General features: G+C 40.0%; 1 protein-coding gene across 1 annotated transcript; it reads left to right on the top strand.

Moving 5' to 3' along the window:
- The first annotated feature begins 479 nt into the window (after positions 1-479).
- On the top strand, positions 480-27611 carry ITM2B (integral membrane protein 2B). The gene is made up of 6 exons (XM_027674388.1): positions 480-758; positions 17442-17570; positions 19575-19781; positions 21755-21865; positions 25452-25602; positions 26887-27611. Exons 1-6 carry the CDS (start codon positions 660-662, stop codon positions 26973-26975), a joined length of 786 nt encoding a protein of 261 aa, XP_027530189.1. The 5' UTR covers positions 480-659; the 3' UTR covers positions 26976-27611.
- Positions 27612-27689: the final 78 nt, after the last annotated feature.

Here is a 27689-nt window from a genome sequence, read left to right on the forward strand (position 1 = left end):
AGGTTAAGTTTGCTTTTCTGTCAGCCATTTTATGTCAACAATTTTAAAGGACACAGATGACCAGGCACACAGCATAAAGACAATTCAGTCCTGGTGCCATCTAATGCTCTAGGGAGAAAGACGAGATTTTGCCCAAGTCAGCAGCAAAGCACCCACTGAATTCAAGGACTAAATTTTGCTTGCCAGGGGCGAGCCGCGGGCCGGCCCCCAGGCCTTGCAGAGGAGCCAGATGGGGGCTGGGCGGCCGGACCCCCGCGGGGCTCCCTGCCGAGGCCAGTGCGATGCCGCCCGGGGCACCGCCAGGCACCCGCTGAGCGGCGGCCCCGCTGCCCTCGGCTACGGACCTGCAGCGGCAGTACAAACCCTCCCAACCACGACCCCTTCGCCGCGCCGCACCGGGCCGGACGGGGCGGGGCGGGGCGGGCAGAGGGCGAGGCCCCGCTGCCACCACCTCCCCTCTGTTCGTCCGCCCCGTCAGGCACCGCCTCCTCCTCTCCTTCTCCTCCACCTCCTCCGCCGCCTGACAAGGGGACGGGGGTGGCAGTCGCTGAGAGGCGGCAGTGGGGGGTCGGCGAGGCAGGAGACAGCCTGCGAGGCTCCGCCGGTCCGGGCTGCTTCTCATCCTCATTCTCCTGCGTGCGGAGCGCTGAGAACCGGCCATGGTGAAGGTGTCGTTCAACTCCGCGTTGGCGCAGAAGGAGGCGGCGAAGAAGGAGGAGGAGAACAGCCAGGTGCTGATCCTGCCGCCGGACACCAAGGTGAGGGCGGCCGGGGGACCGAGGCGCCGGGGCCGGCCCGGCTGCGGTTGCTGCCGGGCGCTCTGATCCGCTCCGCGGGGCCGCCCGGGGAGGGGAGCGCGGCGGGGACCATGGTGCTCTTTGTACGCCCCTTGCCCGCGGCGGTGAACCGCGGGCGGGCCAGCGGGGAAAGCTGCGCTGCGGTGCGCCCCGCTCGGCTCACGCTTCTAAAATGGCTGACAAGGAGCGAGCTTTGCAGCTCCGCTTCTCCCGACTCCGGGGATCTCTGTGGTAGTTCGGGTTTAATTTTTGTTGTTGTTGTTGTTACCTCCGACAGCGCATGGACCGCGGCCAACTCGGGTTTTAGGGCCGGCTGCCCCAAGCCCGGCTGCTCGCCCGCACCCTCAGCCCCCTCGCTGCTCGGGTCGGCGGTGAGAGCTGGTTTGCGTGGAGAAGGCGCATCCTGCCTGGTCTTACTTCCGCGTGCGATCCCCCCTGGCCACACGGCTCAGTCCGGCGGGCTGCGAGCTCGCTCCCGGGCCCCAAATGCTTCGGAGCGAGGGAGCGCTTGCCCAGGGTGAAGTTGGGGGTTTGGCCGTGCTTGTGCCGCATCGTGTTCGCAGAGCCTGGTGGTTGTGCGATACCGAGAACTTCGCCTCGGAACTTGCGCTGGCTTAAATAAAGGAACAAAGAGTTGCCCCAAAACAGCACCCAAACTCCAGGCGCTGCTTTCGCCTCCCCTCTGCAAACAGCAACAAAGCACAAAACAGCAGCGGCTTTTAAAGTGCAAAAATGCCTAGAATATAAAGGGGTTTGGTTGCAGTTTTTATGCTCCGGTAATCAAAATTACTCCTTAATTAGGAGTAGTGTACTTTGCTTTAAGCTCTTTGAAAAGTGATTGAAAACTTAAAAAATTGCCAGTTGCACATAAACAGCATGTCTTGATGTTTTCATTTGCTTTCACAATTTCTTGTGCATCAGGCCTGTAAATTACCAGATTTGCTCTCCGAAAGCAACAGTGTTTATTAATTTCCTAAATCTTCATGATAAACTTCCACCTAGGAAGGCAATTTGTAGCATGAAGTTGTGCCCTTGTGCAGGTTTTTCTGTGATTTTAATGGGGCCAGGTTCTTCACCTGCAGAATCCGTTGTCATTTCAAGGCCAAGGGGAACCACCAGGGTGTTTCTAGTGACATTTTCCTGGTACAGCAAGTGGTTAAATTTCACACTTCTACTGAACATACTGCACTTACAAATAAAACTCTGACCAAAGTATTTAAGTGAGACTTAATAAAACAGTGTGCCATAACACATCAGATCAGACAGTATTGTTAGTCAAATTGCCTGCAATTATGGGAAATCTGTTAAGTGCTCCCTATTCGTAGCAGGAGTGCCATTCTATAGAAAGTCATGGCTTCCCTGAGCCCAGATTGAGCTGTAGAATTCCTGACCCCAGGTTTGACGGTCAGTTTAACGCCAAGCACATAAGGGAGAAACAAGCTACATGTTTCAGAACACGGGGTTTTCATACTAACTGAGAATCCAGACCTGCCCTGGATGATGTTTGTTTCCAGACAGCCTACCAAATTGGGCTTGTTTTTCTTACTGCTAAACAAACAAAATACATCTGGCTAATTGTACGCTAGGGAACGAATCCTCCTGACTCTGTCCAGATACTGACGGAAGCATGTCATTTGAATATGATTTCCTTAACGCAGAGCTGTAAATTCTTGCAGCTGAGGATGAGGTACAGGATCTACCTTAACTTTGCCCAGGTCTCAGTACTGCTTTCCTTGCCTAGAAATGAGACTTGTAAACATTTATTAACCAGGTCGAAAGGTGGTCTGGTCTCACAGTAGCTACTTAAAAGTTCTTGTACTGTTGTCAGGGGATGAACATGCCTTAACAAAGCTTAAACCAGTCCTAAAATAGAATGCTAGGAGTGGACGCTCAGATGAAAATTCGAAAAGCAGATGAATGCTCTAAGGGACATCGAGTCTTTGACATTCTCCTTGACACATTTCTGTCTTTTCTCTGCAGAACTGCAGACCCGCACCTACCAGTTTGCAAAATTCTCTTGACTAAGGTTTTTTTTAGATTGTGTGTTTTGAAGCATAAATAAAAGTATATCTGAGTACAGTAGTGTCATCTGTAGTTCAGTAAAAAAGGCTGTGCAATCCATGCAGGATTAACAATAGTGAAACAAATTATGTCATGTAGCGCTAGAGATATATGGTTCTTCAACTCTAGTAGTTTATTCTCAGATCTTGGGGGGAAAAAAAGGAACTGAGTGCCCTTATAAAACTTGATACCTTTGAGGTATCTTTGGACTTTGCCTTCTCTAATATAATTGCATTAGAAACAGATCTTGCCTCTGCCGCTTCACAACTTCAGCTCCCTATGCAGTTCTTTGGAGGAAGGGGGAAAAATAAACTACATCTGACAGATGTATTATTCATATCACTTCATTGCTGGAAAAGTGAGGTTTGAAGGCAGTGTGGAAATGTATATTGGAAGAGTGAATTCTGGTAGATTGAAAAAGTCACATCTCCAGAACAGCATATATGGGATGTTTGTTTTTCCTTCTCCTACATTGTTTCTGTAGAAAAATAAATAGACTTGGATTGCAACTGTAAACATGAAAAATATAACAACATTTTATGAAGCTTTCTTTTATGAAGAAAGTCCTGTGAGGCATTCTGGACTGAAGTAAAGGGAAAACCATAAGAGTGGAAGAGGATCAGCAGAATTGTACATTCAGAGTTTTATTATCAAAAACTTACCAAAGATTTGTGCAAGAGATCTTAGTAAACCAGTTGATACTAGTGAAAACAGAAAAATGCTCTGAAATGTCCAGAAAATAAAAATTAATGGAACAAGCTTTTCAGCTGGTTCTTTGACAGTCTCTTTCTGCTGCTTTTCCCAACACCATGTCTTGAAGACTGCAACTCCGCCATCACAGAGTTACTCTCAAATACATAATCTTCCAAGGACTTATTAAAGAGTGCTTGCAGCCAAAATATGCTGATGATGTAGCATAGAAATACTCTGATCTTGCCAAAATTTGCCCAGTAACCTCTGATGCAGATACTAATAGGAAATAAATTGGGGAAGGTAAGAGAAGAAGATGCAAGAAGAGTAGAGGATGTGTCATGGCAAAAACAGCTTAAAAAAGCTTTTGCAGAAGGCAATGGTCTTATCACTGGAGTATGTTACTTTAAAAGGAGTTTAAAAATCAAGAGTGCTAATCCTGTCTCTGCGTAAATCATCAGTATTACATGGTGTGTTGTGAAAGCGTCTCCATACTTACTGTAGGCAGCCATTAAAACTCACTCACTGACATTGGAATGGTAGTTCTATGCCACAGTTCTTGGCCAAAATACAGAATACTCTTAGTGAAGGTTCTCAGGCCACATTTAATTTTCCACTTTGCTCATTGTCTTTACAGTAGGGTATTTTATGACCCAGTTTCCCAACAAACAAACAATGTGTGGTATTTTAACATTTCTCCCTACAATAGATCTTTGGAGAGCCAAAGATGGTTCTGAGCATAGTTGAAGTCTTCAGACATTTTGCAGAGTCCATTCAATAGATTAAGCCCTCCCTGAAGATCTCTGTGCCCTCAATAGCTCTCAGGCTGTTGCTCCCTTCTGTGTTTGGAGTAGGTGGCAACATTTTGAAACTATATTTTTTTCCTTGGGGTGCTCAATGCAGTGCATCTTTACCGCATACAGCTTTGGGCAGGGAAGCTGCGGATTCACCCGTATGTACTGTAGCTGACCTTTGGATAACTGTATCTGCAGAGAGTGCAATGTGAAAGTGTAAATATTAAGAATTTTAAAAGCAGCAGCTTTTTACATTTATTCCTTATGAGAACATTATTACTCCAACCTTTAAAATTAATCTTTTTTTTCTCTTTAGCTTAGTCTTTCCTGAAGCATACTAAAATAGGCATTTTTAACACAGAGTGAGGGGATCCACCTGGGAAATATGTTGAGCAACTAATAAGCACTATTTTGCTATGCAGAAAACTCCTTAGATTTTATGTAATTGGTGTTAGATGTTTCTGAAATAAGGATGTTAACTTTACAGTTTATATATAAGTACTATGTAACATATTTATGTGTTACAGACGTTAGTACATGCACATAAATAAATAGTCATTTCCTTATTAGTTTGCTGTCAGAAAAGCAGTGGGATGTGTCTGTAGTTAAATGGTTAAGGGTTGGGTTTTTTTCTTGGAGGAGCTTCCTTATTCCCTTTATAGGCTTCCTCTAGCCAGATTTTCTATAGGCCTTTCACCAGTCGCCATTGGGGAACGAGCAGTCTTTGTATTTTCATGTATTTTCTGTGATGCAAGTAGGTCATTAAACTAACCAGCTTCTGCTATATGTCAGAGCATTGTGGATTATTTAAAGGAGGACTAGAAGTAAAAAATCTTAACAAACTGAATTCTCTCCCCTTCTCCTTCCAGACGTTGTTAAGATTTTAATGGAAACCCATCAAACCAGAGATGAAAAAACCTTCCAGTTTCAGGCACAAGGGTACCCAGGGTTCTGTTCCTTCATTTGACTTTATACATACCTGCAAACATAAATTGGGGTAAATTGAGTTTATTGAACAAAATTTGTGTTGTTAATGAGGAACTCTTCATAAGAAGAGAAGCCTCGTGGTTGATGTCATTGCCTGCACCCTTTTACGTGGTGAATCTGTGCTACTGGTTAAGTAGTACAGCTTCCTGATAATAAGGTAGCTGTGATCTTGAGACATTTGGCTCCTAAAACTATTCCTTAGAGGTTGCCAGCCGTTGAGAGATACTAAAAAACAAGATCTTTAAAGGTTTGTGGTGCTCCTCCGACAATCTCTTGCTATTTTTAAGTGAGTTTCGGAATTTGGGATTAGAATCTAAGAAGTTCAAAAAGTGATCTGGAAGAGCTTGTGCCATCCCCATCCCCTCAGCAATGGAAATGAACCTGTAGGACAGAGGAGTTCTGTCAGTGCTCTGTATCTCACTTCCTTTTCTGTTTCTCATAACTTCCTGACCTGAATAACAAATACAAAGCCTTGGTTGGGAAATACAACCATTTCCCAGAAGAATGATATTTAATACCAGACCTTTGTGATAACTGCTGTGTCAGTTATTTGTATCATTTGCGTTTTTGGCTGACTGAGCAGGAGCTGATGGCTGTACCTTACAGCTCCTGTGAATTCAGTGCAGGGATGACTATAGAAACAACACAAATACTTTATGCAGTTCTAAATAGTTTATCTTTCCAGATTAACAAAGTTTTACTTGACTGAGGCCCGTTTCCCTAAAATGCATTTGGAGAACTTTTTTCCCCCTTAACATTGTCATGTTGAAAAGTCTGTAATTAGTTGAAGCTTTATATAGTGCGATATTTAGAAAAACTACCCTGAGCTGTTATGTTATAGTAAATGCCATAATTATTGCTCTTATGTTCACTCCTGTCTTTCTGTATTGCAATACTCTTGTCTTTCTGATAAGCTCCAAGAAACTAGTTTGAATATTAACATTGTGTAGTAGTGTGAAGAATACCCCTTAAGAGGCTGTTGGAACCAAAGTTCTATTCAGTGGGAAAGCTCAAATTAAATTAGTTAATTTCTGAAGATGTGGGTCAAAATGAGATGCTGAGCTTTTCTGTGAAAAACATTTGAAAGAAAATTTTCTTGGAATCAACAGTATTTTCAAGGGAAATGATTTAGACTCCTTCCATTATAATGAATATTTAATCCAAAATATGAACATCTATTTCAAGAAAAGTTTTATTTCAAAATATAGTGTGTATATGTTTTTTTCCTGTTAAGTGTTTTAGTGAAACATTTGCAGTTGCCAGTGTAATCTAAGAGTTTTGTTTTTACATACTCAGATTATATTTTTTGTTATTTGCATGGTTTTTTTTCCTTTTTTTTCTTATCAGCATTTTAATAAATGTTGATGCTAAAGGTCTTTTGGGGACAGTGTGAGAATGGTAAGCATACTTACCTCCAGAAATGTTTTCAGTTAATTCTTCTGCAGTTGCAGTTTTGGAATATTTGTTGGCATTATACATATTTTCTATCCAGTAGCCACTAGCTACAGGCACCAAATAGCTTACATACAAAGAAAATAGTCTTCTCTGTGACTCTCAGGAAATATCTTCAAAAGCAAATACTGCATTTTTAAGTCCTAGTAATTTTAATTGTTCTTTATCCCGTGCTTCCAAAAACATTATGACATATTTAAAACATAACTACAGCTGGGATAAGTAATTATATGTTTTGTTAGCTGTTAGCACAGATTCCTTTTTTTCCCCTGTTTTTTTCTCCCCATCCCCCCTTATGCTGACAAAGGTTAGTATTATCTGCTTTTACTCTCCTGATCTGTATGAATAATACAACATTCATTTTCTTACTATTTATGTACTGCTTTTTATCCTCAGTGGAAATTACTTTGAATCTACAGATGAAAAGCATGCTAATTTATAAAACTCGGATATCTGCCCTAATTTTACAGATGTGGTAAACCAAAGGAATGAGATAATTAATGAGATTAAGCTCTGCTGTGAAGTCAGAAATGGTTTTGTGGCAGACATGACGTGGCCTAAGTAGGATTTAGACAACAGTGGACATACAGAGAAACGTAGGTCCTTTCTGAGTGGTCCAAGTGTCATCTACAAGCAGAATTCACCATCAAAAAATGGCAAAGTAACATTTGCCCAACAGTTATTATAGAGATTGTGGAAAAAATAAATTGATGTCTTGTTTGTCCTTTCCATATAATAGTGTCAGTATGTGTATACAAATATTTTTATAAGATTTACATATTATTAAGTATATGATATATGTATATATACACACACACATAAAAATAAAACCCACAGGCATTTTAAGAGTAGAGTTCCTTGAATGCAAATCCTGGGTTAATTTGTGGTTATCTTCTTCCTAGGGTTCAGCAAACAGCTGCTTTTGATGGCAGCTTTCTGCTCCTTTGAGGGTAGAATGAGACAGTGGAATGACTATGGAAAAAGAATATGCTGGGGAGATCATAACTGAGAGGAGTCTGTGATCTCTGGGGTGGATCTCATATAGTTGCTGAATCACCAAGGCCTATTTATTATTTATTTATTTGTTTGTTTTAAAGTCTACATAGAAATAGAAAACCCTCGCACTTATACATTTGAAAATGCAGTACCCTATGCAGGGTGGGAGGGCAAACACAACCTTTTGAGATTGCTGCAGAGGGTGATGAGTTATCTTGCCTAGAGTTTGAGTTTTGTGAAGTTCTCTTGGTGAGGTGTTTGAACAATGGCCAGGATTGTGATTCTGCGGGGTGTGATGCAGCCAGGTGCTTGGCACTGGAGTGTATGCTCCACCTCAGGCTTTGAGTAGTCTAATTGCAGTGAAGCCCTTTAGTTGGTTACAACAGTTTTTTCTAGAAAGAGGGCATTAAATATAAGCCTTTCAAGGTCAGCTCTTCTGTGCTGATACTCATAAGTGCTACAATTAAATGCTATTCTGTATTTGCATATAGGGTGGTTTCCACTCAGAGAACTCTGCTTGCCGTACAGGTACTATGCATCTTAATTCACTAATATATGTATTAGCAGGGTATATTTGTTTGAGGATGGGGCTCCCATTCAGAACACCACCAACAGGCTACAGTAATGGGCTGAACAAAATCTCTTGAGTTTCAGAAATAAGAAAGAGTCCTCTACCTGGAGCAGACTTGTTCTCTCCATCAGGGCAGGCTGGGAAGCTTGAGAAAGACCCAGGGCTTCTGGTGGATCATCAGCTGGGTACAAGTCATTGGCATCTTTGAAGGCTGAGAGCTTTCTGATCCAAAAAGACAGTCACAAACTGGTGCGAGTCCAGAAGGGGCCACCACAATGGTCAGAGGGTCGAGCGTATGCCCTGTGAGGAGTGGCCAAGGGAATGGGGCTTGTTCAACCTGGAGATGAAACTGCTGCAGGGGGGATGTCACAGCAGTCTCCCAACACCTGGGGAGGTGTGGTGGTTTCTGTCACAGGAGGTGACAGAAAAAACAGTGGTCATATAATTGAAAAAGGAGAGCCTCTAACTGGTATAAGCAAAATATTTTTCAGTCTGAGGAGAACTGAATGCTTCTGAGGAGGTTACCCACAGAAACTTTGAAGTGTCAGCCTTAGAGGTTTTCAGATCTTGGCTGGACAAGAGCTCTGAGCAACCTGGATAGGCTTCAGAGTCCACCCTCCTTTAGAGCAAGAGGCTGGACTACGAACCTCACAAGTGGTTTCTGTGATGCTGGATTCTACTTTTAAGAGAAACTGAGACACAGCGTTTGTAACTTGCTTGAGATGACATACCATCTGTGGCTGAACTGGGAATAGAGTTATTAAATTCTGAGGCTCAGTGGCGCATATGTGCATGCTAATGAGATCTCTTGGGTGAAAAAGCCAATGCCGCTTGGGAAAATAGCCTTGAGAGAAATCTAGGTTAAATCCACATGGTGTTCTATCATACTGATGTCTGAGATTCAGGCAGTTGTAGGAAAAAAGCAGAGAAATTTCAGATAAAAGAAGTGAGCAGGATAAGGAAGAGGCAGGAACTAGAACAATCAAGGTCAAAGAGATAATTTAGTATTGATCCATTTTAAGTGCAATAGGAGCCTTCTAAGTTCCTGTTTTCAAACACTGACTGATTCAGGATAAAGATGAGAGCAATACTGCATTAAAGTTAAAGATTGATTTAGTGTAGTATAAGAACAGGAGAATATAAGTCAGTTGTAAGTCAAAGAATGCAAGTGGGGAAAGGGTTGGTTTTTGCGATGTTTAAAAATGAAGTGTTTTTCAGTATTGGACAGTTTAATGAAATGCCGTGTTTGACATGCTGTAACCATAAAGGGTGTAGTGATTTTGTTTTCTGAAAGCAAAATGCATTCTGAAAAATGTCCCATATGACCTCTTTGGTTTGAGGGTTTTTGTTTAAAATAAATAAACATCCCTCAGGCACCTCTTGCCAGATATGTGTGCAAGCTTTCACCTGCATGTTTTGGTCTATGACTTGCAAACTTGCACCAGAACTCTTCTGTTTTTTTAAAATACTTGAGAAAAATAGGTGTTGAATGCAGAACAAATTTCCAGCATCCTAGTTGATGAAAATGTATAGATAAATTCAGCAACATTATTATATCATATAAATAAATGTGACTTCCACCACCTCTTCACTTTATATTCTTTATATTCAGTATGGGGCAGTGGCAATTGTGGATTTCTCTGACTGTCAGTGGCACAAGAACTTTTGTGTTCGGCATCCAGACATTTAAAGACAAGACATTTTCCAAATGTAGGTTTTGTTGAAGTTTTCTTATGTGGGGTGGGGTAATGGCAGAAGAATGATAAAACCCCAAAGCAAAGAAAATTAAGGATATGTGGAGCTTTATTGCTTGTCTAGCACAGACCCAGCAGTCCTGGAGGGTATTTTTTCTTTAATGAAGCCAGTGGTTAAGGTTGTTTATTAATCCTTATCCTGTATGGTGTGAGTGTTACTTAAAAACTGTAGATGTGTGTCACAGAATGGCTGGCATTGGAAGTGGCCTCTGGAGGTCATCTGGCCCCCCCCCCCCCAAGATGCTTGGGACCATCTTCAGTCCCATCAGCTTCTGAATATCTCCAAGGATCAAGACTTCACGAACTCCCTGGCTGAGCGTGCCAGCATTTGGTAATACTCACAGTAAAAAAAGTGTTTCCTTATGTTCGGAAGGAGTGTAACGGGGTTTTAAAATCCTGTTGTACTAATCTCTGTACAGAAAAAAAAAGGGCAGTCCTGACCCCTGAGCATTTACAGTAAAGAGGCACAGGAGTGCTGGCTGGTGCGGCAGGTCAAAGTACAGAGCACTTCTGTGGCCACAGCCCAGCTCCTCTTCACCAGAGCATAGCACACTGATGTGGTGAATGGTTTATCTTGTGGCAGTGATGAAGGGAGGAAAGGGAAACAAGGTGTGCCCAGTTACTCAGCACATGGCAGAGACTGGAGAACTCTGCTTTGGGGTGGGGAAAGATACAGGGGGCATAGACACAGGACAAGGAGGAAGTTATAGGAAGACTTGAAACCACTAGGTTTGGTGGCAAGAGAAGGAAGTTGGTGGATCTTGGAAGTGGACAGAGAAGAGGAACAATCTAGGGGAACACAGTTCGAAGAAAACAGTAAAATACAGTGTGTGTGGTTAGTTGTATGGTTGTTGTAGACAGCCTGGTTCAAGGATGTAGCCAAAAGTTGTGCATGTGCATGAAGAAAGTCTTTGCCTGGTCTACAGAGACAGAACTTTCAGGCCATTTAAGTGTGTCTGGGTGTGTCACAGATACTCTGCCTTCCTTCCCCTCCCCCTGCCACTTCCCAGGTTGTGTAAGACCAAAGCTAACAATGACTACTCTTAGCGCTACTCCAAAGTTTAACCAAAGCAGCAGTATAAATAGTTACAGGTTTCTTCCTTCTTTACCCATCCTCTTTAGTTGTTGGCTGCCATCAAGTTTTGCAGTCTGTTTTCTAAGAAATGAAGGCAGTGTTTAGGTAAATCAGGATAACTCAGTTAGTTGCAGGATTACTCTTCAGGACACGTTTCTTTGGTTGTCCCTCTATCACATGGCTGTGGGTGAACTGCTGATTCATGTCCTTTACATTCACTTTACAGTTGTAATTTTCCTTTACTTCCTGCAGAGAAATTGAACTCTTCATTTTCCACCGTGTTTCTCTCTATAGTTTTGTTTCCTGCTCCCCTTCTCTTGCCTGCTTTCTGATTTTTGTTCCCCCTTCACCTCTGTCTTTCCCAATACATGCAGCTCCCTTCCAACCTATCAGCGTTGATTCCCCAAGATGATTTTGAGCTGGCTGCTGCTTATACTAATGTTTTTATTCTGTTATAGTTATGATGTTTGAACCATGAAATGAGTCATTTGACAGACACCTCATTTTTCATAAAACTCCCCCATCATTTGATGAAAGGTAGCATTCAAGTAATATGAAAATGACCTTGGACTTTGAACTTGGTAAAGCTCTTGGAATGTACTTTCTTCACACTTCTGGATATCCTAGTGCTGTAATACAGATTTTGTATTTGCAATATTATTTCAAAGACCATATACAGATACTAGAAATACAGGAAGAGGTTAATAGTATGAACTGTCTAATAGGTAATTCTAATTAATATCCTTGGTTTTTCAGGCTACGTGACTACAGCAAACAGCAGTAGAACTAAGGTCTGGTTTTCATGCTATTCTTCAGACAGAGAGCCTTTGGCCAGATGGACAAGTCCCTGTCCATTGTGACAGAAGAGGAACTGGCAGTGCTGCCACAGAAGGGTTGCAGTGTTCAGATCTCAACTGCACATAAACAAGCATAGCTTGTTTGCCAGATAAGTGAGAAATCTCTGAACCATCTATTGTATATAGAGTGTTTTTTTCCAAATGGCAAGTTAAAAGATCATTATACTTAAAATTTAAATTTGATTTTGTTAGTAAGCATAAAATTACTGCTTGAGAGGCAGATCACTACTATGGCCTTCCAGATTTGCGGCATCTGCCAAGTGAGGAGTCTTGCAAAAGGCCTGCCTTAATTTCCCATCTGCAACAAGTAATAAATAGAATACCAGGCTTAGAGCAGTCTTCAGGCAGGAATGCCATCGAAGGAATGCAGAGCTCTTCCATAATTAAGTTCATTTTAAATGGACTGTCTTTTCTACAGATGTCAGATTTACAAGTCAGGAGGTGAGCCTGACCAACAGCACTCAGTTTATGCAGCCATTGGGCAATATTTTCTTTTAAGACTTTTTAGCCTCTCGTTAAAAAACACTTTTAGGGAGTCATCATTAACTTCACTTTTCCTGTCCCACTAATTAAAGCTGCAGTTGGTCAATATTTGGCTTTAGGAAGCTCAGTTCGCTCCACTGTATTCTGTCCATCCATGTGAGCTAAGTGGCACACAAAGGACCTCAAAAGAAAACTGAACAGCTTCCAGGCAGTTTTACCCACATTAACTGTAAGCTTTTATACATGTTTATATATATATATATATATATATATATATATTTATAAAAAAAAAAGATGTTACTCTCACATGCATAATTATGAACATTTAGTGTATTATGCTGTAGACATTAATACTCTGCATCTGGTTTCTCTGTGGATCAAAGACTGTGTGTTGGTTCTCAAAGACATTTCCCCCTCACAAAATTATTTTTATTGCTATCGTATCTATTCTTAAATTTGGGACATTATCTTTTGCATAGCTGTTCAGCAATCATACAGTATTCTGGACTTCCCACAGCATATTATCCATCATATCTGTTTAGGTGGATTCTTACCTAACTGATTCATAATTGGTTTTTTTATCGTATCATTCATGTGTCCTTAATTTCTGCAAAGGAACAAGGTCTGATAATCTCACTCATTTTAATATGAACTAGACATATGCCTTGTAAGTTTTTAGACTGCTTTACTTTTATAATGTTAAACCAATTATATTCCACTATGTAGAAGAAGCCACAAGGGGAAAATCTAAGTAATTATCAAGTCTAATTATACTTATTTGTGGCTCAGTATTGGTGCTTCTTAGAATAAATTTGTCATACTACCCCAAACATGAATTTGGTCATTCTAAAATTCAGAATTTATTTAAAAAAGAAAAAAGTAGCATTAAAATTGAACTGAAAAGAGCAAGAGCATATATGGCCAGTAGCCATTAATAACTGCTAATGTTTGCACGTTTAAGGGGAGTATTAACTTTTTTTTCTTTTAACTTACTGCAGAACAGTTAATGCTAATTATCTTAAAGATGTTCTTGTGAAGAACTCTCTGTAGTTGAATAGTGCTTTGGTAAATAGTTTATGGTATCATCTGTCCATCTGCAAAGTGTTTCATGGTTTCAGCAACAAGACAGAGCAGCTTGACATTACCTACTGTGGTCATTAATGAAGGGATCTGTACTGAAAACTGCAGTAACTTCCTTGTGAGAAGACTCTAGATATGAATCTTGCTAGTCTCAAATAATACAGAATTTAATACTTCTGATTTTCTATCTGCAGGAAAATTGTTCCTGCAGAGCTTGAAGCTACTGAGTTTGGAAAGTTCTGAACCATTTAATTTTAACACTGTAGTATTTAGTGATCAAGTGGCAGAGAGATGCTTCTGTTTCATGTCTTGTCCATGGGAAATTGGCTAATCAAATGTTTTCCAATTAGAACAATCAGCTCATCAAGGGAAACAAGCCAGTTTTGGGCTTGCATCCAGTTTCTCCTAAGGCATTTTGCATCAGAAAAGATGAGTTCTGTGGCATCATCTTAAGGCTGAGGATTCAGGAGGGAGCGGAAAGTACACAGGGCAGGGATGAAGCAGAAGAGGGGAAAGAAAAGGACCATAACAGTAATGATTAATTATTGCTGCTTACAAAAGTAGTGAGGCATATTTTTAGAGGTCAGTCTTCACCTCAAGTACACGAGGCTTTTTTTTGTCAGATACCTGTCAGTGGAAAGCTGCCCTAGAGAAAAATTAGCCAGTGAGGCTGCAATGTCACGTTGTGCTCTGACAGTTGTAACCATGTGGGGAGAAGTGCTAATTCAGCACTGTCCCTCTTACTGGGAATCTGCTTTCACTTAATGTGTTTTCTTTCAGAACAGGAGTTACCTGGAAGGAGGGTGAGCATCCATTGCACTTTGTTCTCTTGCAGTGCAGAGGGTCAGATTTATATAGCAAGGGACAAATTATTCTTTTGGGTCAATACAGCCCAAACTAAGCTGTCATGGCAACAATACAAAAGCTTAGAGAGCTTAGCCATGGTGCAGCTACTAATATGAGTATAATTTAGCTTCAGTAGGTTATTTATAATATTTTAATTTAAGCTGGTCTTAAACTGCTTGATAATATACTTAGTTTTCAGATTAGGAAATCAATCCTGTGTTCTCTTTCAGTAGCATAAAATGTTTTCAGTGTTTTCAGTGTTGTCAGTTTCAGTTTTTCTCTGTAATGAGGTGCTGTGCTCTTATGCATTCTCCTAAGCAAGAGCCTAAACTGGGCTTGAGCTCTTGCTCTGAATTCCGTGGACTGTTTTCAGTAGGCTGGAGGCAAATCAGTGCAATAGGCAACTACAAATACAAAATAGATTGACTTGCCACCACTAGGGATTCTTTCAGAAATAATAATGATAACATTTAGCTGCTGGTAAAGGATAAGAGAGTTGTATTAAACCTGTTGTTTACACCTGTCATCTTATATATCAAAGCAAAATTATTTACATTGGAATACTGATAAACTTGTCCTTCAGGTTTCTTCTGGTGTGGTGAAATGTAAAAGTTACCTTGATTTTCCGATTATTTTTGGCCTCTGTAAAATTAATCTAACATTAATCCCAATTTCCAGGTAGGTGCTCATACTGTGTATGCCTTCTGCACCATTTCCCAAATGCATGTTTGTTAGTGTTTCTGAACTTACAAAATAATGTAAAAATGGAAAAGGCAATTATTCCACTAGTGGATAATTCCGCTTGGAGATAAAAAAGGTGTGTGGGATAAAAGCAGTACTGAGAAAGAATAAAGATAATCTTTATATCCAGTTTTAGGGAATATTTTGACATTGTATCCCACAGTCAGTTTGCTATCCCTTTTTCTGACATTAACTTACAATGGTTTAAATGACAGCTATTTTAAAAAGTTTCAATGGAGTGTCCTTTAAACTTTGAAGTATCTAGGGAAATAGTTACCTAATGATACAGGGCAACATAAAAAACCTTGTTTTACCTGGTTTAGATTTATAATTGAGATGATTTATAGAAGAATCCACAGTGACTCTCAACCTGACCTGAGAGTTAATTAGATTAGCATGGGTATTATGTCCTGTTCTCAGTCTTTGCAAACAACCAGGTTAAAAATCAGGCAGCTAGAAATCCTGTAATTTTTACACTGAATTCCTTAAATAATTAGTAACGTAAAACCTATAAAGAGTTGTTACTTGTCTTTACATTCTGCTTTTTCAGTCAACAGCAAATGTTTTCTTGCCAATCTCACTTTGTCTTGTAATGTATCCCAGAAATGTTGGTTGAAAGTGGCCTCTGGAAGTCATCTGCTCCAGCCTCCCTTTAGAAACAGGATGGTTGCCAAAGCAAGATTAGCCATGGCTTTCTCTGGTTGAGTCTTGAAAACCTCCAAAGATGGAGATTTCAAAATCTGATTTACTGCAGTAGTTAGCAAGGTAACATAAAACAAAATCTGTGAAATATCTTCAGTTTGACTCTAAATATTTCTCAATCAGATTTTGGCACCCATTGCCTGGCAAAGAAGCTGCATTGCCACTTCGGTATGAAAGATAATTGCAGTGTACTGTAAAGGTGGGTTTCACATCACTTAATTTTAGCTGCATATGAATTAGGTACCTAATTTGTTAACCAAGGAATTTCCCTCTATAATCAGTGAAAAGAAGTAAGTCCCTCCCACTTCTTCCTCTCTAGGATAGCCGGGATGAGTAATTCTTAGGAAGTGCCAGGAAGTGCCACCTTCTCCCACCATTTACAGGAAGGGTCCTCTCTCCATTTGGTGTCCTCAGATAAGGGGAATTACTTCCTAACTGGACCAAGACAGCATGAGGACTACACCCACAACTTTGTTCAAGTGGGAAATCATCCAAATTAGCAAATACTGTAAAAAACCCAAAACCATGAGGCAGAACGCTGACTAACAACCATAGCTATCAAAGCCTTCTCAAGCTCATACTCTTCCTCAGTTTTCTGGTTTGGTGTTTTTTATTCATTCGGTCATAATGATTTTGCCCTGATCATCATTCTGTGCTGCTGTTTTTTGGTTGCAAAGATGTAATGAATTTCTTTGTGTTTATTTGAATTCAGATATTTTCCCAGGGTTATCATGGCTTGGAACAGGGTGAATCAAAGTTGGATTTTATTTTTTTTTCTTTGGGTGTGAGTTATGCAGACACTTGGAGGAGAAAAGAACATTGTAATGTGGCAGATAGAGGAAAGATTTTGCAAGCAGCAGTTTATTGCTTAGGATGCCTGTGGGGACTGCATGGTTATGCAAACCAGTGCCCCAAAGGGGAAACGTCCTGTCATTCCTTTAGTATTACACAAACAGAAGATAGAGGCATGGCAAATGCTGTCTTAAAGCAGAAAGCTTCCTTAACAACAACTTACAAAGCATGTTTTTTTCATTCCCATTTTTACCATTCTGCCAGCCGAGCTGTGGTAAAGCCTCTTTCGACCTGATGGAACAACATAGGAAAGGATATATTCTGCTGCTCTTATTACCTTTGATATTTTGTTGGTTCTTCAGGTAAAAAAGAATCTGACCTTTCTGAATTGACTTCCTTACTCTGCTGTTGTTGCGTGGAGGTTGCCTGAGAATGGATATTTTTCTGTCTGCAATCTGTGAAATAGCTGGCTCACTGTGTGTTATTAGGCATCTGGGGAGATTTTGTTTTATTTTTCTCTTTAGTCTTCTGATATAGTCACAATAGCATTAAAAGTGACTGATAGTACAAGTTTTACTAAACCTCAACTTAAATAGACCTGTTTTAAACTTTGCCAAATACAATAAATTTCCAAACAATTTTGATAAAGTGCATACAACCTTTTCTGGTGGATGCAGTGTTTGTACTTGCTGGGCCTGAAGCATCTGCTCTCATACCCGTCTTGGGAACAGTGTGTTGAAGGTCCCTCTCTGATACCTTGCAGGACCCTGAGGATGCTGTACCTGTTGGGCAAAGGAGGGCCTGGTGCTGGTGCATGTGCTTTGGATTGGCCTTTATGCTGGCTGGTGTGATCCTGGGTGGTGCCTATCTGTACAAATATTTTGCATTCCAGGTAAGTCACATACTTGTAATGAGAGGGTTGTGTTTTCCTCTGTGGCAAGTGGAGTAACAGACTGGTTTTCTGCATTACATTTAGAAGAGGAGCAGCAGACTAACCAAAGGAACGAAATCTTTTTCTCTTTCCAAAACTTCAGCTTTTCTAAAGGCCAGGGATAAGGCCTGCTCTGAAGTTACCAATTAGCAGAGGAGGGCAGAAGTGAAGCTGACAAATAAAAGGGAGCAGCATTTTTGAAAACCTTACTTTGCGGAGAAAAGATTGTATCTAAATAGGACTTGAGTTTATGAACCCCAGTGGTGTTCCAGATTTTCATCTGCTCTCATTCCTCTTTTGCAGTGCCAAATGTTGGAGGTGGTTTAACCCCTTGAAAGCCTCTTTCTTTGATCCCAGGTTTCCTAACACATATGGTACTGCTAATGCACAGGAAAGGGACTGCTTGTCAAAGCAATACAGTGACTCTCCTCTTTCCTAGCCTCCACAGGGAAAAGAAATATGGGCCCTGCAGGGGACTTGGGAAAATCACAGTCAGCGTGGTTAAACATGCTCTGTCAAATTGAGTCCACGCTGACAAGATTAGATCTCTAACAAAATGTATTTTCAGTGTTCTAACAAATGGCACTGCTGCAAGAGGAGCCCTGTGAAGGCAGTGGTGCCAGGGAAATGGAGCATTTACCTGAAACATGGGAGATCTGAGTTAAACATTGTCTCCCTTGCAGGCAGTTGCCACTGGGCAGTGCTGTGTGCTGGGCTGTTGCCCAAGTGGTGCGAGCACACCCTCCCCGCTTCAGAAACTGCTGGGGTTGCAAGATCATAGAGTCAGAAAGGGAGAGTGTAAGCAAAACATGAATCCCTCTAGCCCACTGGTAGTGCACATAAGATAGAAATTCTTGTTCTTGTCCCTGATACCAGGATGGTTGTTTTTTCCCCATTTTAGTAGCTGCTGTCTGGAAGGCAAAGTGATTAAACTTGAGAAATTCTAGCTGAATTTGCAGTTTGTAGTCTCTTTGGCTATCACATTAACCAAATTTACAGGGGAGCAGTGGTGTTGCAAATGATGCCTAAACAGCATAGTGTATCTTGGTGGATTAAGAAGCTGAGTAGCTGAAGGTATGCTGCATTTCTAATGCACTGGGCTGCGCCACCTTTCACATGCCGGTAAGATGAAATTGAAAGTGCTGTTTAATTCAAACCTGTGGTACTTGTCTGTGAGTCAGATCTGGGTTGAAGGAAGCATTCAGGAGTTGAGCTAACATTGCACTGAAGACATGTTTTTAATGCAAAACTTTAAATTGATGGCATGTGCGTATGCATAAGTTGCATATTTCTAAAACTATCTGGCCTATAATTTTGGTATATGACTTCCTCTGACTCAGGACTTTATGTTACACTTCTCTTAGACAACTTACCATGTGTACTGTGACAGAAGGACACAAATTGGTTGTTTTAATTTCTTTTTATTACCATTTTGTCTTTTAAAATTGTTAAAAAATTATTTTGGAAACTGACTTCCAAAACTTTTGAACTCTTGTAAAACTAAGCAACTTCACAGTATAATTGAGGTTGGAAGAAAAGTCTTGAAGTAATCTGGTTCAACGCTCTGCTGCAAGCAGGACTAAATTTAGAGTTAGACTTGCTTTTTAAAGGTGATTTGGATGACCAGTTTTAAATTGTACAGTTAGATCATAATTTAATAATATGGATATAGATGTAGGAACTTCACTGTCTTTCTAAAAACACATGTAAGATCAGATTTTAAGAACCTGCTTATGGGATCCTGTTTTCCTTGAATTCAAGGGAAGAACTCCCTTTGGGTTGAGTACAAGCAAAGTTTTGCCATTGTAGATAGCAACTGGCTCCTACTTTGGTGTAAAAATCAAATTAAAGGGAAAAATTTCATTTACTCCAACAAGTTTTTCTTCTCTGCAGTGCTTTGAGTATATTAGTTTTAATCTTCTAGGTTACTGATGTTTTTGTTGCTGGGTTGTTAACTATTTTTAGCAGGGTGATGTGTATTTCTGCGGAATAAAGTACATTGAAGATGGCTTAAGTTTACCTGAGGCTGGGGCAGAGGCTCAGCGTGCTCACTACCACACGATTGAGCAAAATATTCAGATCCTGGAGGAAGAAGATGTTGAGTTTATCAGTGTGCCAGTCCCTGAGTTTGCTGATAGTGATCCTGCTGATATAGTCCATGACTTCCACCGGGTAAGAAATATTTCTGAAGAAGTTTAAAGCATTTAAAACTTGAAAAATATTCCCCGTCAATCATCCTGATAAATGTACTCCGTAATTATTGTGGCTGGGGAAAACGAAGGGTGGAGGAGGCAGCAGAAATATTTTGATCAGCAGCAGGCTGCAAGCAGTTATTAATTGGGCATACGAAGTACAGCATTATACAATCATCATGAGGTAGTATGTAAACCATCATTTGTTTTTAGAATGGGAAAAGTCTTAGACCTATTTCCTTTCTTTAGTATGAGGAAGTAAAGAGTATATACTTCTTGCTTGGTGAAGTTCACTGGGCCAGAATTTGACCAACTGCTGTGGTTCCGAGGGAAGTTTGGAAAGGGCTGTCATAGCTTTGAGATCAGCTTGCAGGGGCTGATTGCATCTCATGTCACGAAGTGTGTTCAAGCACCCCCAGAGGTGCTCTCTTAGCATGGCTCAAAACCCCAAAGCAGCAGCAGAAAGGGAAGGAAATGACAAGTTGACCGACCGTGGAAGAGGGCTCATTTTCCAGATGCCATAGGAAGCCTAGCCAAAGTTTAATTTCTTTGTGCACCAGAGGCTGCTATGATTCCTAGAGGCACTGAACTAGAGTATCAAAGCACTTTTAGCTGCTTCTTCCTTTTTTGAAGAAATAACCTTGATTGATAGGAATCATGGTAATAAATTTTTGTTACGGCAGTTGACAGGCCTACAGCTCTTAGTATTAACAGCAGCTGTGAAACAATTAGAAGCCCTCCTTTTCTGTATCCACATGATTGGAGCTGATACATGGCAATGAAATGTACACTTGGTTTTCAGGAAGCTAAATTTCTGTGAACATTTGAAGACTTTGCTGAACAGCTTTTTTAGCAAGGCTGAAAAAGAAGAATAGGGAAGTGTCCTATTTTTTTTCTTAATGCAAACTTCAGAGTTGAAAGTTTTTCAGGCAAAACAAGTGCTATATATCAAATATTCATAACCAGATTTAGAGGAAAACATTGCTTGCTCGAGCTATGTAATTAAAAGTATTTCTGAATATATTTAGGGAGCATCTGTTAAGAGTTAGCACAAAGACTCTAAAGAGGGGAAACTGGAAAATGAAAAAAAAAGCAGCATCCAAGAAGTGAATAAGAACAATATAATACTAGAAATTTACTTTTTGATTCAATAAGATAAAGGCCTTGCTGTTATGGTCATTTGCCATAGGTACAACACTTGCTTCCATGTTATGAGATTAGTTGCACTGATGATTGCTGTCCTGTACTATTTTGACTGTTGGGCTCTTGGTGCTCAGTATTTTATATACATCCCCAGCCTTAGAGCTTTCAGCAGCTAGAGATAATGTCTTCTTTAGCAAGAACAGGTGCAGTGAAACACAGCTCAGTGAACAGAGCTACAGGATTCATCAGGATAATTCCCTCAGGTTTTTATCAAATAATGGCAAAAATTGCAGTTCAGGTACTATATAAAGTTAATAATTCATTAACCCATCAAGTCAGTAGTATTTTTGAAAATAAAAGGACTTTTGATACATTATCTGTAATGGTATTTTTTTCCTTCTGTGTTTTGTTCACAGCATTTCCCCTTTAGACTATAACAAAATATAAAAGCAGAGAGATTGGAGCAAGGCTTTTGCCCTGTTGTTTCAAAATACAGGCACTAGCAATAAATAAATACTGTACTTATTTCTGTAACAGTTCAGATACACTTTTGTAGTTTCATTGCTGTAATGCATTTGAGCTACTCATCGCCTGCTGCCTTGCCCAAATCCCTGTTGTAGATACAAACTCTCATCAAGGCTGTCTTATTTCTGCATTTACCTACCCTCAGATTGGAGTTGTTGGACAGACTTTATAGTGAACAAAACTATAATTTGAAGAACTGCACGAGACGATAGCATTTCAACAAGATCTGTATGTCAATATTCTGTTGTTCTTGTTATTTTGATTAAAATAAATATTTCTCAACAGAGACTCACTGCCTATCTTGACCTTAGCCTGGATAAGTGCTATGTGATTCCTCTGAACACTTCAGTTGTTATGCCACCAAAAAATTTCCTGGAGCTGCTCATCAATATCAAGGTATAGTTATAAGTATAAGTTATAAGTAATATAAGTTATAAGTAATTTGTTCTTAAGACAGGAAAAAAGTAGATGTTTTCCTTTTTATTTTTTCCTTCTGCAGAACTCTGATGTTTGCACAAGGCGCATATGTTAGAAAGTTAACTGATCACTAGAGATCTTTACAAAGAGAAAACCTACTTAGTTAATGATCTACAATCATGAAGGAATTATTAATTCAGAGGAAGGCAAACAAATGTGATTTTATTTTTTGATGCTGTAAATTTGGCTGACAAAATTGTGTAAATGTGGTATACCTGGATTATTTGATAGTAATCTGTGTATTTTTTAATTTACTATCTATTGTGACTAAAATTTCTACAGAGCATGTATGTGCTGGACTAAGACTGGTTAGATGAGAGGAATGAAGCAGATGACTGGGAAAGCCTTTTAACATGGGCCTTGTTTAAAGAACTAGTCCCTAGGATTGGTCCCTACTTTGATCCAGTGGCTAGAGGGTGATGTACGTGAGGCATATTGGATCTCCTGTGTATGCGCAGGGAAATTGGATTTGGCACTTAGATGTGATGAAAACTCATGAGGCTTCCAGTAGCCTTAAGATGGATCTTCCTGTTTGCACTCCTACCAGTAGGAGTGATCAGGATGTGGGTTGTATGATTAGCAAAGCCAGTCTAAGCAAGAGGCCATATTCCTGGTTCTGTGAGCACCAGACCTTCAGAACAAGATTTGTTGTCCTTAAAAACAAAGACCATGGAAAAGACTGAGATGCCACAATTGCTGAACAACCCAACATGAGTTTTCAGTATAACGTTGTGGGAGCTCCTAAACGCTTCCCAGCAGGGTTTGATAATTGAACACTACTGCTGGACTTACAGTGCTGCTGCTGCCTCACTTGTCACCATCAAAGGGACACACTGTTCTGTTAGTCGTGGTAACAGGGTGAAACGTAATGGCCTGTGAAATTAGGGAGGCCAAAGCGGATAATCTAATGGGGTTTCTTACTAACTTAATATGAATTTTTCTTTTTTTTTAACTTTTACGCACATATGCTTTTAATGCAAATTTAAATAGTATTTACCTTGGTTTTGAGCCCTCTGGTTTCTTCACAGAACAGCAAAACAGTTCAGATGGGGAAGAGAGCTGATTAACTTGTGTCTTAAGATTTGGGGAGAGTGTTCTAAATTTTATTTTACTGGGCTTTTTAAATTTAGAACTGTTACATCATCTTTGGGTTTGCATCTTTCAAAAAAGGCTTTGGAATTAGGACTCCAGGAACCATTTTAGCCATTTCTGAGTGGTTTGTATATATAAATAAATTCCATGTGAAAAATTACTTCACAAGTAAGTCCTCTGCTGCTTTTTTGCTGCCTATTTTGAGATTGGCTATTTAACCACACTTCCATTTCCTGTATGTAAGGATGATGTGGTGTCTATAAAACTCAGTGACCCATATTTTTTTTTACTTTCTGTTAGTTTCCTAGTTTGTCTTTAGTACCAAATCAAATATGGTTGGTTTACAAGGCATCATGCATTTAACTGAAAATCTGTGCAAAAGCAAACTGTTTTGATCAGTGTCCCCAACAATGAGTGCCCTAATTTTATGAGACATCTGTTTAATTCTCATTGTATTAACAAAAAGCTGTGGGCATTAGATGTCGCAGAAAATCAGGCTAAGTGTTCTGTAACTGAAATTTGGGAAACTATGCTGCCGATGCACAAAGTGAGTAAAAACTGTCCTGCAGTGACACTGGTTGCACCAGGAAAAAATGTATGAAATTGATGTGCTAGTTTCATTAAAATGAGCTGTGACTACATGCAGAGGGCATTTTATGAAAATGGATGTTCTCTGGGCTGGTTTGGTTTTTAAGAAAAGCTGTAATTTTAGCTTTGAGAGCCACATTTCTATATATTGATACAATTTGCTTGAATGTGCAGACGTGAAAGGCCTGCTTTCTGTGGGAAACGAGGCTGAAACTCAGGTATATTTGCTCATCCACCTTGTTCCCGTTGTTGAGCCAACTGGCTAATTTTAGCTGTACAAGATGCACAGTATGTCTCAAAGATGACAATATTTGTGGCTGTGCTGGATCCCAGTGCTGGATAATTGCTTCTGCGGTAGCTGGGCAGAGGAGATTCCTGCACTGAGCTTCCTCTGCTCCTGGTTTGGGACATGGTTGGGGGAGTCCTGTGATTTGGAGGGCATGAGCCCAGGAGTGTCCCTCCAGGCTGTCCTCCAAGTCTTCAGCACTGCTGCCCACTCTGCCAGTGCCCTGTGCTGCTGCTTTGCTCTGGAACTCCCTTAGGGCTCTCTCCTGAAATTCAAGAGACCAGGAGTTAAGATACAGGAATTTATGGTGATTTAATTATTAAAAAATAATGAGTGGGATAATTTGGGAGAATGACATTTTCTAAGCTCTTATTTAAAGGAAAAAATTGCTATTGTTTTCCTCAATGTGTGCTGAAGAAAATATTTGTAATTTAAAGTGAATTTTGTGCAGTCCTTTATTTACTGAGGAGAATAGCATTTAATCATGTTCTCAGCATGTCGCTGGGGCTGACAAGATGTTCTTATTTTGCAATGGAAATTTCAAGTTGTTTATTGTCAATAAAACATAGAGCCACCTTTTGCCACAGAAGCTGAATATGTTTTCACAATAAGCAATCATTCTATTTTTAGAAAGCAAGGAACACCTTCTCTACTGCTATAAATTAGAACCACTCTAGCAGGATTTCTTAAATGAAATAATATTTTTCAAATTTGATGATTAGTTACCAGTGGTAGTATTAAGAAATTGGCTGGTAGCTAAGTCTATGCATCTTCAGCTGTGTACAGTGAGGTGTGCACAGAGCAGGATTCCTCCATCATTTCATCTGTGGCAAAATAACACTGAAGGGATTATAAAAGGCTTGAGAAGCCTTTGCATGTCGTCATGGCTCTTCCCTTTTTTAGTGTATTGCCATGAAACACCTGATGTATCACCATGGCTTTCTAATACCTTTCCAAACAAATGATTGTGGGAGTCACCATAATAACTTATGTGGCTAGATAGTCTCATGTAGGGTTTGGCTTGAGAATTGTGACCCATGCTATGAATAAGTTCAAGGCTTCCCAACCCCATGGACTGCAGCTGGAGTACACCGCAGCTGGGCTGCTTCATCAGCAAGAGTCTCTCCATGTAGATCATGCTTCTGCCAGCTCCTACCTAGGAGTCGTTCCCACTGAGGTCTATTGGGCCATTACTATTTAACTGAAAACTTTGGATGATAAGTGCAGGACTGATCTGTGACAGTAGGCACACCTGGCAAAAAACCTGCCGAAGGCTGATGTCACTGTGGCAGGAGGGCAGTGGATGTACACATCAATGGAAGTTTTGTGACTTTTTTGAATATAATCATTATGTATTTCTGTAGTGTAGTGAAGCTTGCACATTTAGAATAAAATTGCATGGGTAATAGGTCTTTTGAAAGAATTCAAAGAAGATATGTCACAGCCATGTTAAAGAAAAACATTACAAAGTGTTTCTTGTGTACTTGTGTACCATGAAGAGATGGATTTTGACAGAGCTGTTATATTTTTGTTCAACAGGCTGGAACATACTTGCCTCAGTCCTATTTGATTCATGAACAGATGATTGTTACTGATCGCATTGAAAATGTGGATCAACTGGGATTCTTTATTTACCGCCTCTGCCGTGGCAAGGAAACCTATAAACTACAGCGCAAAGAAGCCATGAAAGGTAAGTGTTCCTCCCGCAATCTTGTGTGTTGGCAAAACGTTCAGTGATGTTTGAGTTCAGTAAGTAGACTTGATTTTGTTGAAAGGAGTGACTCTAATTAAAGCAAGGTTTACTTATTGCAGTAATTGCTCTGTGGGACTAAGTACAGCTGATGTTTTCTTGTGTAGGTATGGAAATAAGTCACTTCATTGCGCAAAAGTGCTCAAGGCTCCAGTGAGCCAGGAGTGCCAAAATGCGTGTGTGCGCACAGGCATGTTTTCTGGAGTTCAACCTTTCATTCATACTGTTCTTTAATCTTGTGTCTTGACCCACCCCCACACAAAATCAAAGAAAGACCCTCTAGTATGTGAGAAGCTATAGCCTTGTAGTCCAAGTACAGAATTGCAGGTTTTTCCTGTCATTAAAAATTGTTCCATGGTTTCCTGTTTGCACCAGTAAAATGTGAATAAGAGTTATCTTCACAGGAAAATTATAGTGGTTGGTATTTCTTCATGGAAAATGTTTGAAAAACATTATTTGGAAGAGTCTTAACAAGCCATTAAATATTGCCTTAAAATTTGCATTTAAATGTTACTCAGATTTGCTTTTTAGTTGTTTTTTCTGTTATTTGATTGTTTGGGGTTTTTTTGGTTGCTGTTGTTGTTTAGTGAGTGTGTGGTGGGCAAGTGTACACCAGAGCAGTTTGGTTGCTTTAGTCATATTGTTGGACCTGACTGCTTGGGAAACAAGGAGAAGAAATACATTTTATGAAAACAATTTAGAAAAACATTTGAAAATGAAAAGGTCTTCATAGCAAAAGCTCAGTATGTTTATTCTGTAGTAATAAATGATGAGCATAGGTTGACAGTGAGCATTGGTTTGGCTAAAATTTAGTTAAATTCTTTGTCCAATTCCAAGATAATGTTTAAATACTACAAGTCCACTCTTTTTTGCCTATAGCTGTTTATTCCTTTGCTGTTCCCTCTCTCACATTTCCACAAGCATTTTTACAGACGCACAGAGAGGGAGATTGGGAACTGATCTGAGTTAAAAACTAACCAGGGTAGGATTTGGGTGGGTTGCGTACTGCAGTTTGGTTCACCACACCTTCAGGATTGTTGCCTGCTTATTGATTCTCTACATCTGAATGTGAGCCTGTGTGTGTTTCCTCTGAGGGGTGGGTTGAAAGGGGGTAGTTCTGGTTTCTGGTGACATCTTATCATAGCAAATGTTAAACTATTATATCTCTGATGTACCTCACCCCCTCTTCTGTTTACCCTGTGTTGTTCTTTACTAATACAACAGGAATTCAGAAGCGTGAAGCCGCCAATTGCCGAAAGATTCGACACTTTGAGAACAGGTTTGCCATGGAAACACTCATCTGTGAACAGTAATGAGGAATATTACTGTTACAGGAGACTTAAAAATTACAGTATGACCCCACCCTTTGTATTGTGTGCAGTGATTATTTTTTAAAATCTTCTTTTATGTAAGTAGTGGACAGAGCTTTCTTGCTGAATACCTTCCATACTTTTCATCTCATGATACATGTAAAATCAATATGTTTTAGTTTTTTCCTTATTTTCAGGTGTGGTGTTCTTATATTTGAGTAGCAATTGTATAAAGACTTAGTTGCTAGTACATTTCACGTGATGAATCTTGTATACTAGGAAGAGGAGGAAGTCTTTGAAATATCCATCAGTTTTTAAATAAGTAAAATTGAAAAGAATTATTAATGTACAAATGGACTGCAAGAGCTACTTCTAACTGTAATATTACCTGCTATATAGTTTGTTACAGCATATAGACAAACTTGTATTTGACTCTCCCTAACCAAGTGCAATTTGTTTTGGTTTTAAAATATTGTCATATTTACCTTTTTAGATTGATTTCTGACTTGATGTTTTGAAATGGCAAGTGTTTGCTGTAACAATCTTTTAGAAAATTAAGAAGTAACTTATGTTACTAACTTGTATATAATCCATGTATGTGCAATGGAAAATAAACCTAATAAACCTGTTTGTCTAAAAGTCTTGTGTTTTTTTCTGCTATTACTGGGGTGTTTTTTTAGAGGAGGGGACTACAGTTAAAATTAATGCTTTTTACTT

This window comes from Neopelma chrysocephalum, unplaced genomic scaffold (assembly GCF_003984885.1).
Source record: "Neopelma chrysocephalum unplaced genomic scaffold, ASM398488v2 Primary Assembly neopelma1_25, whole genome shotgun sequence".
Classification (NCBI taxonomy): Eukaryota; Metazoa; Chordata; class Aves; order Passeriformes; family Pipridae; genus Neopelma; species Neopelma chrysocephalum.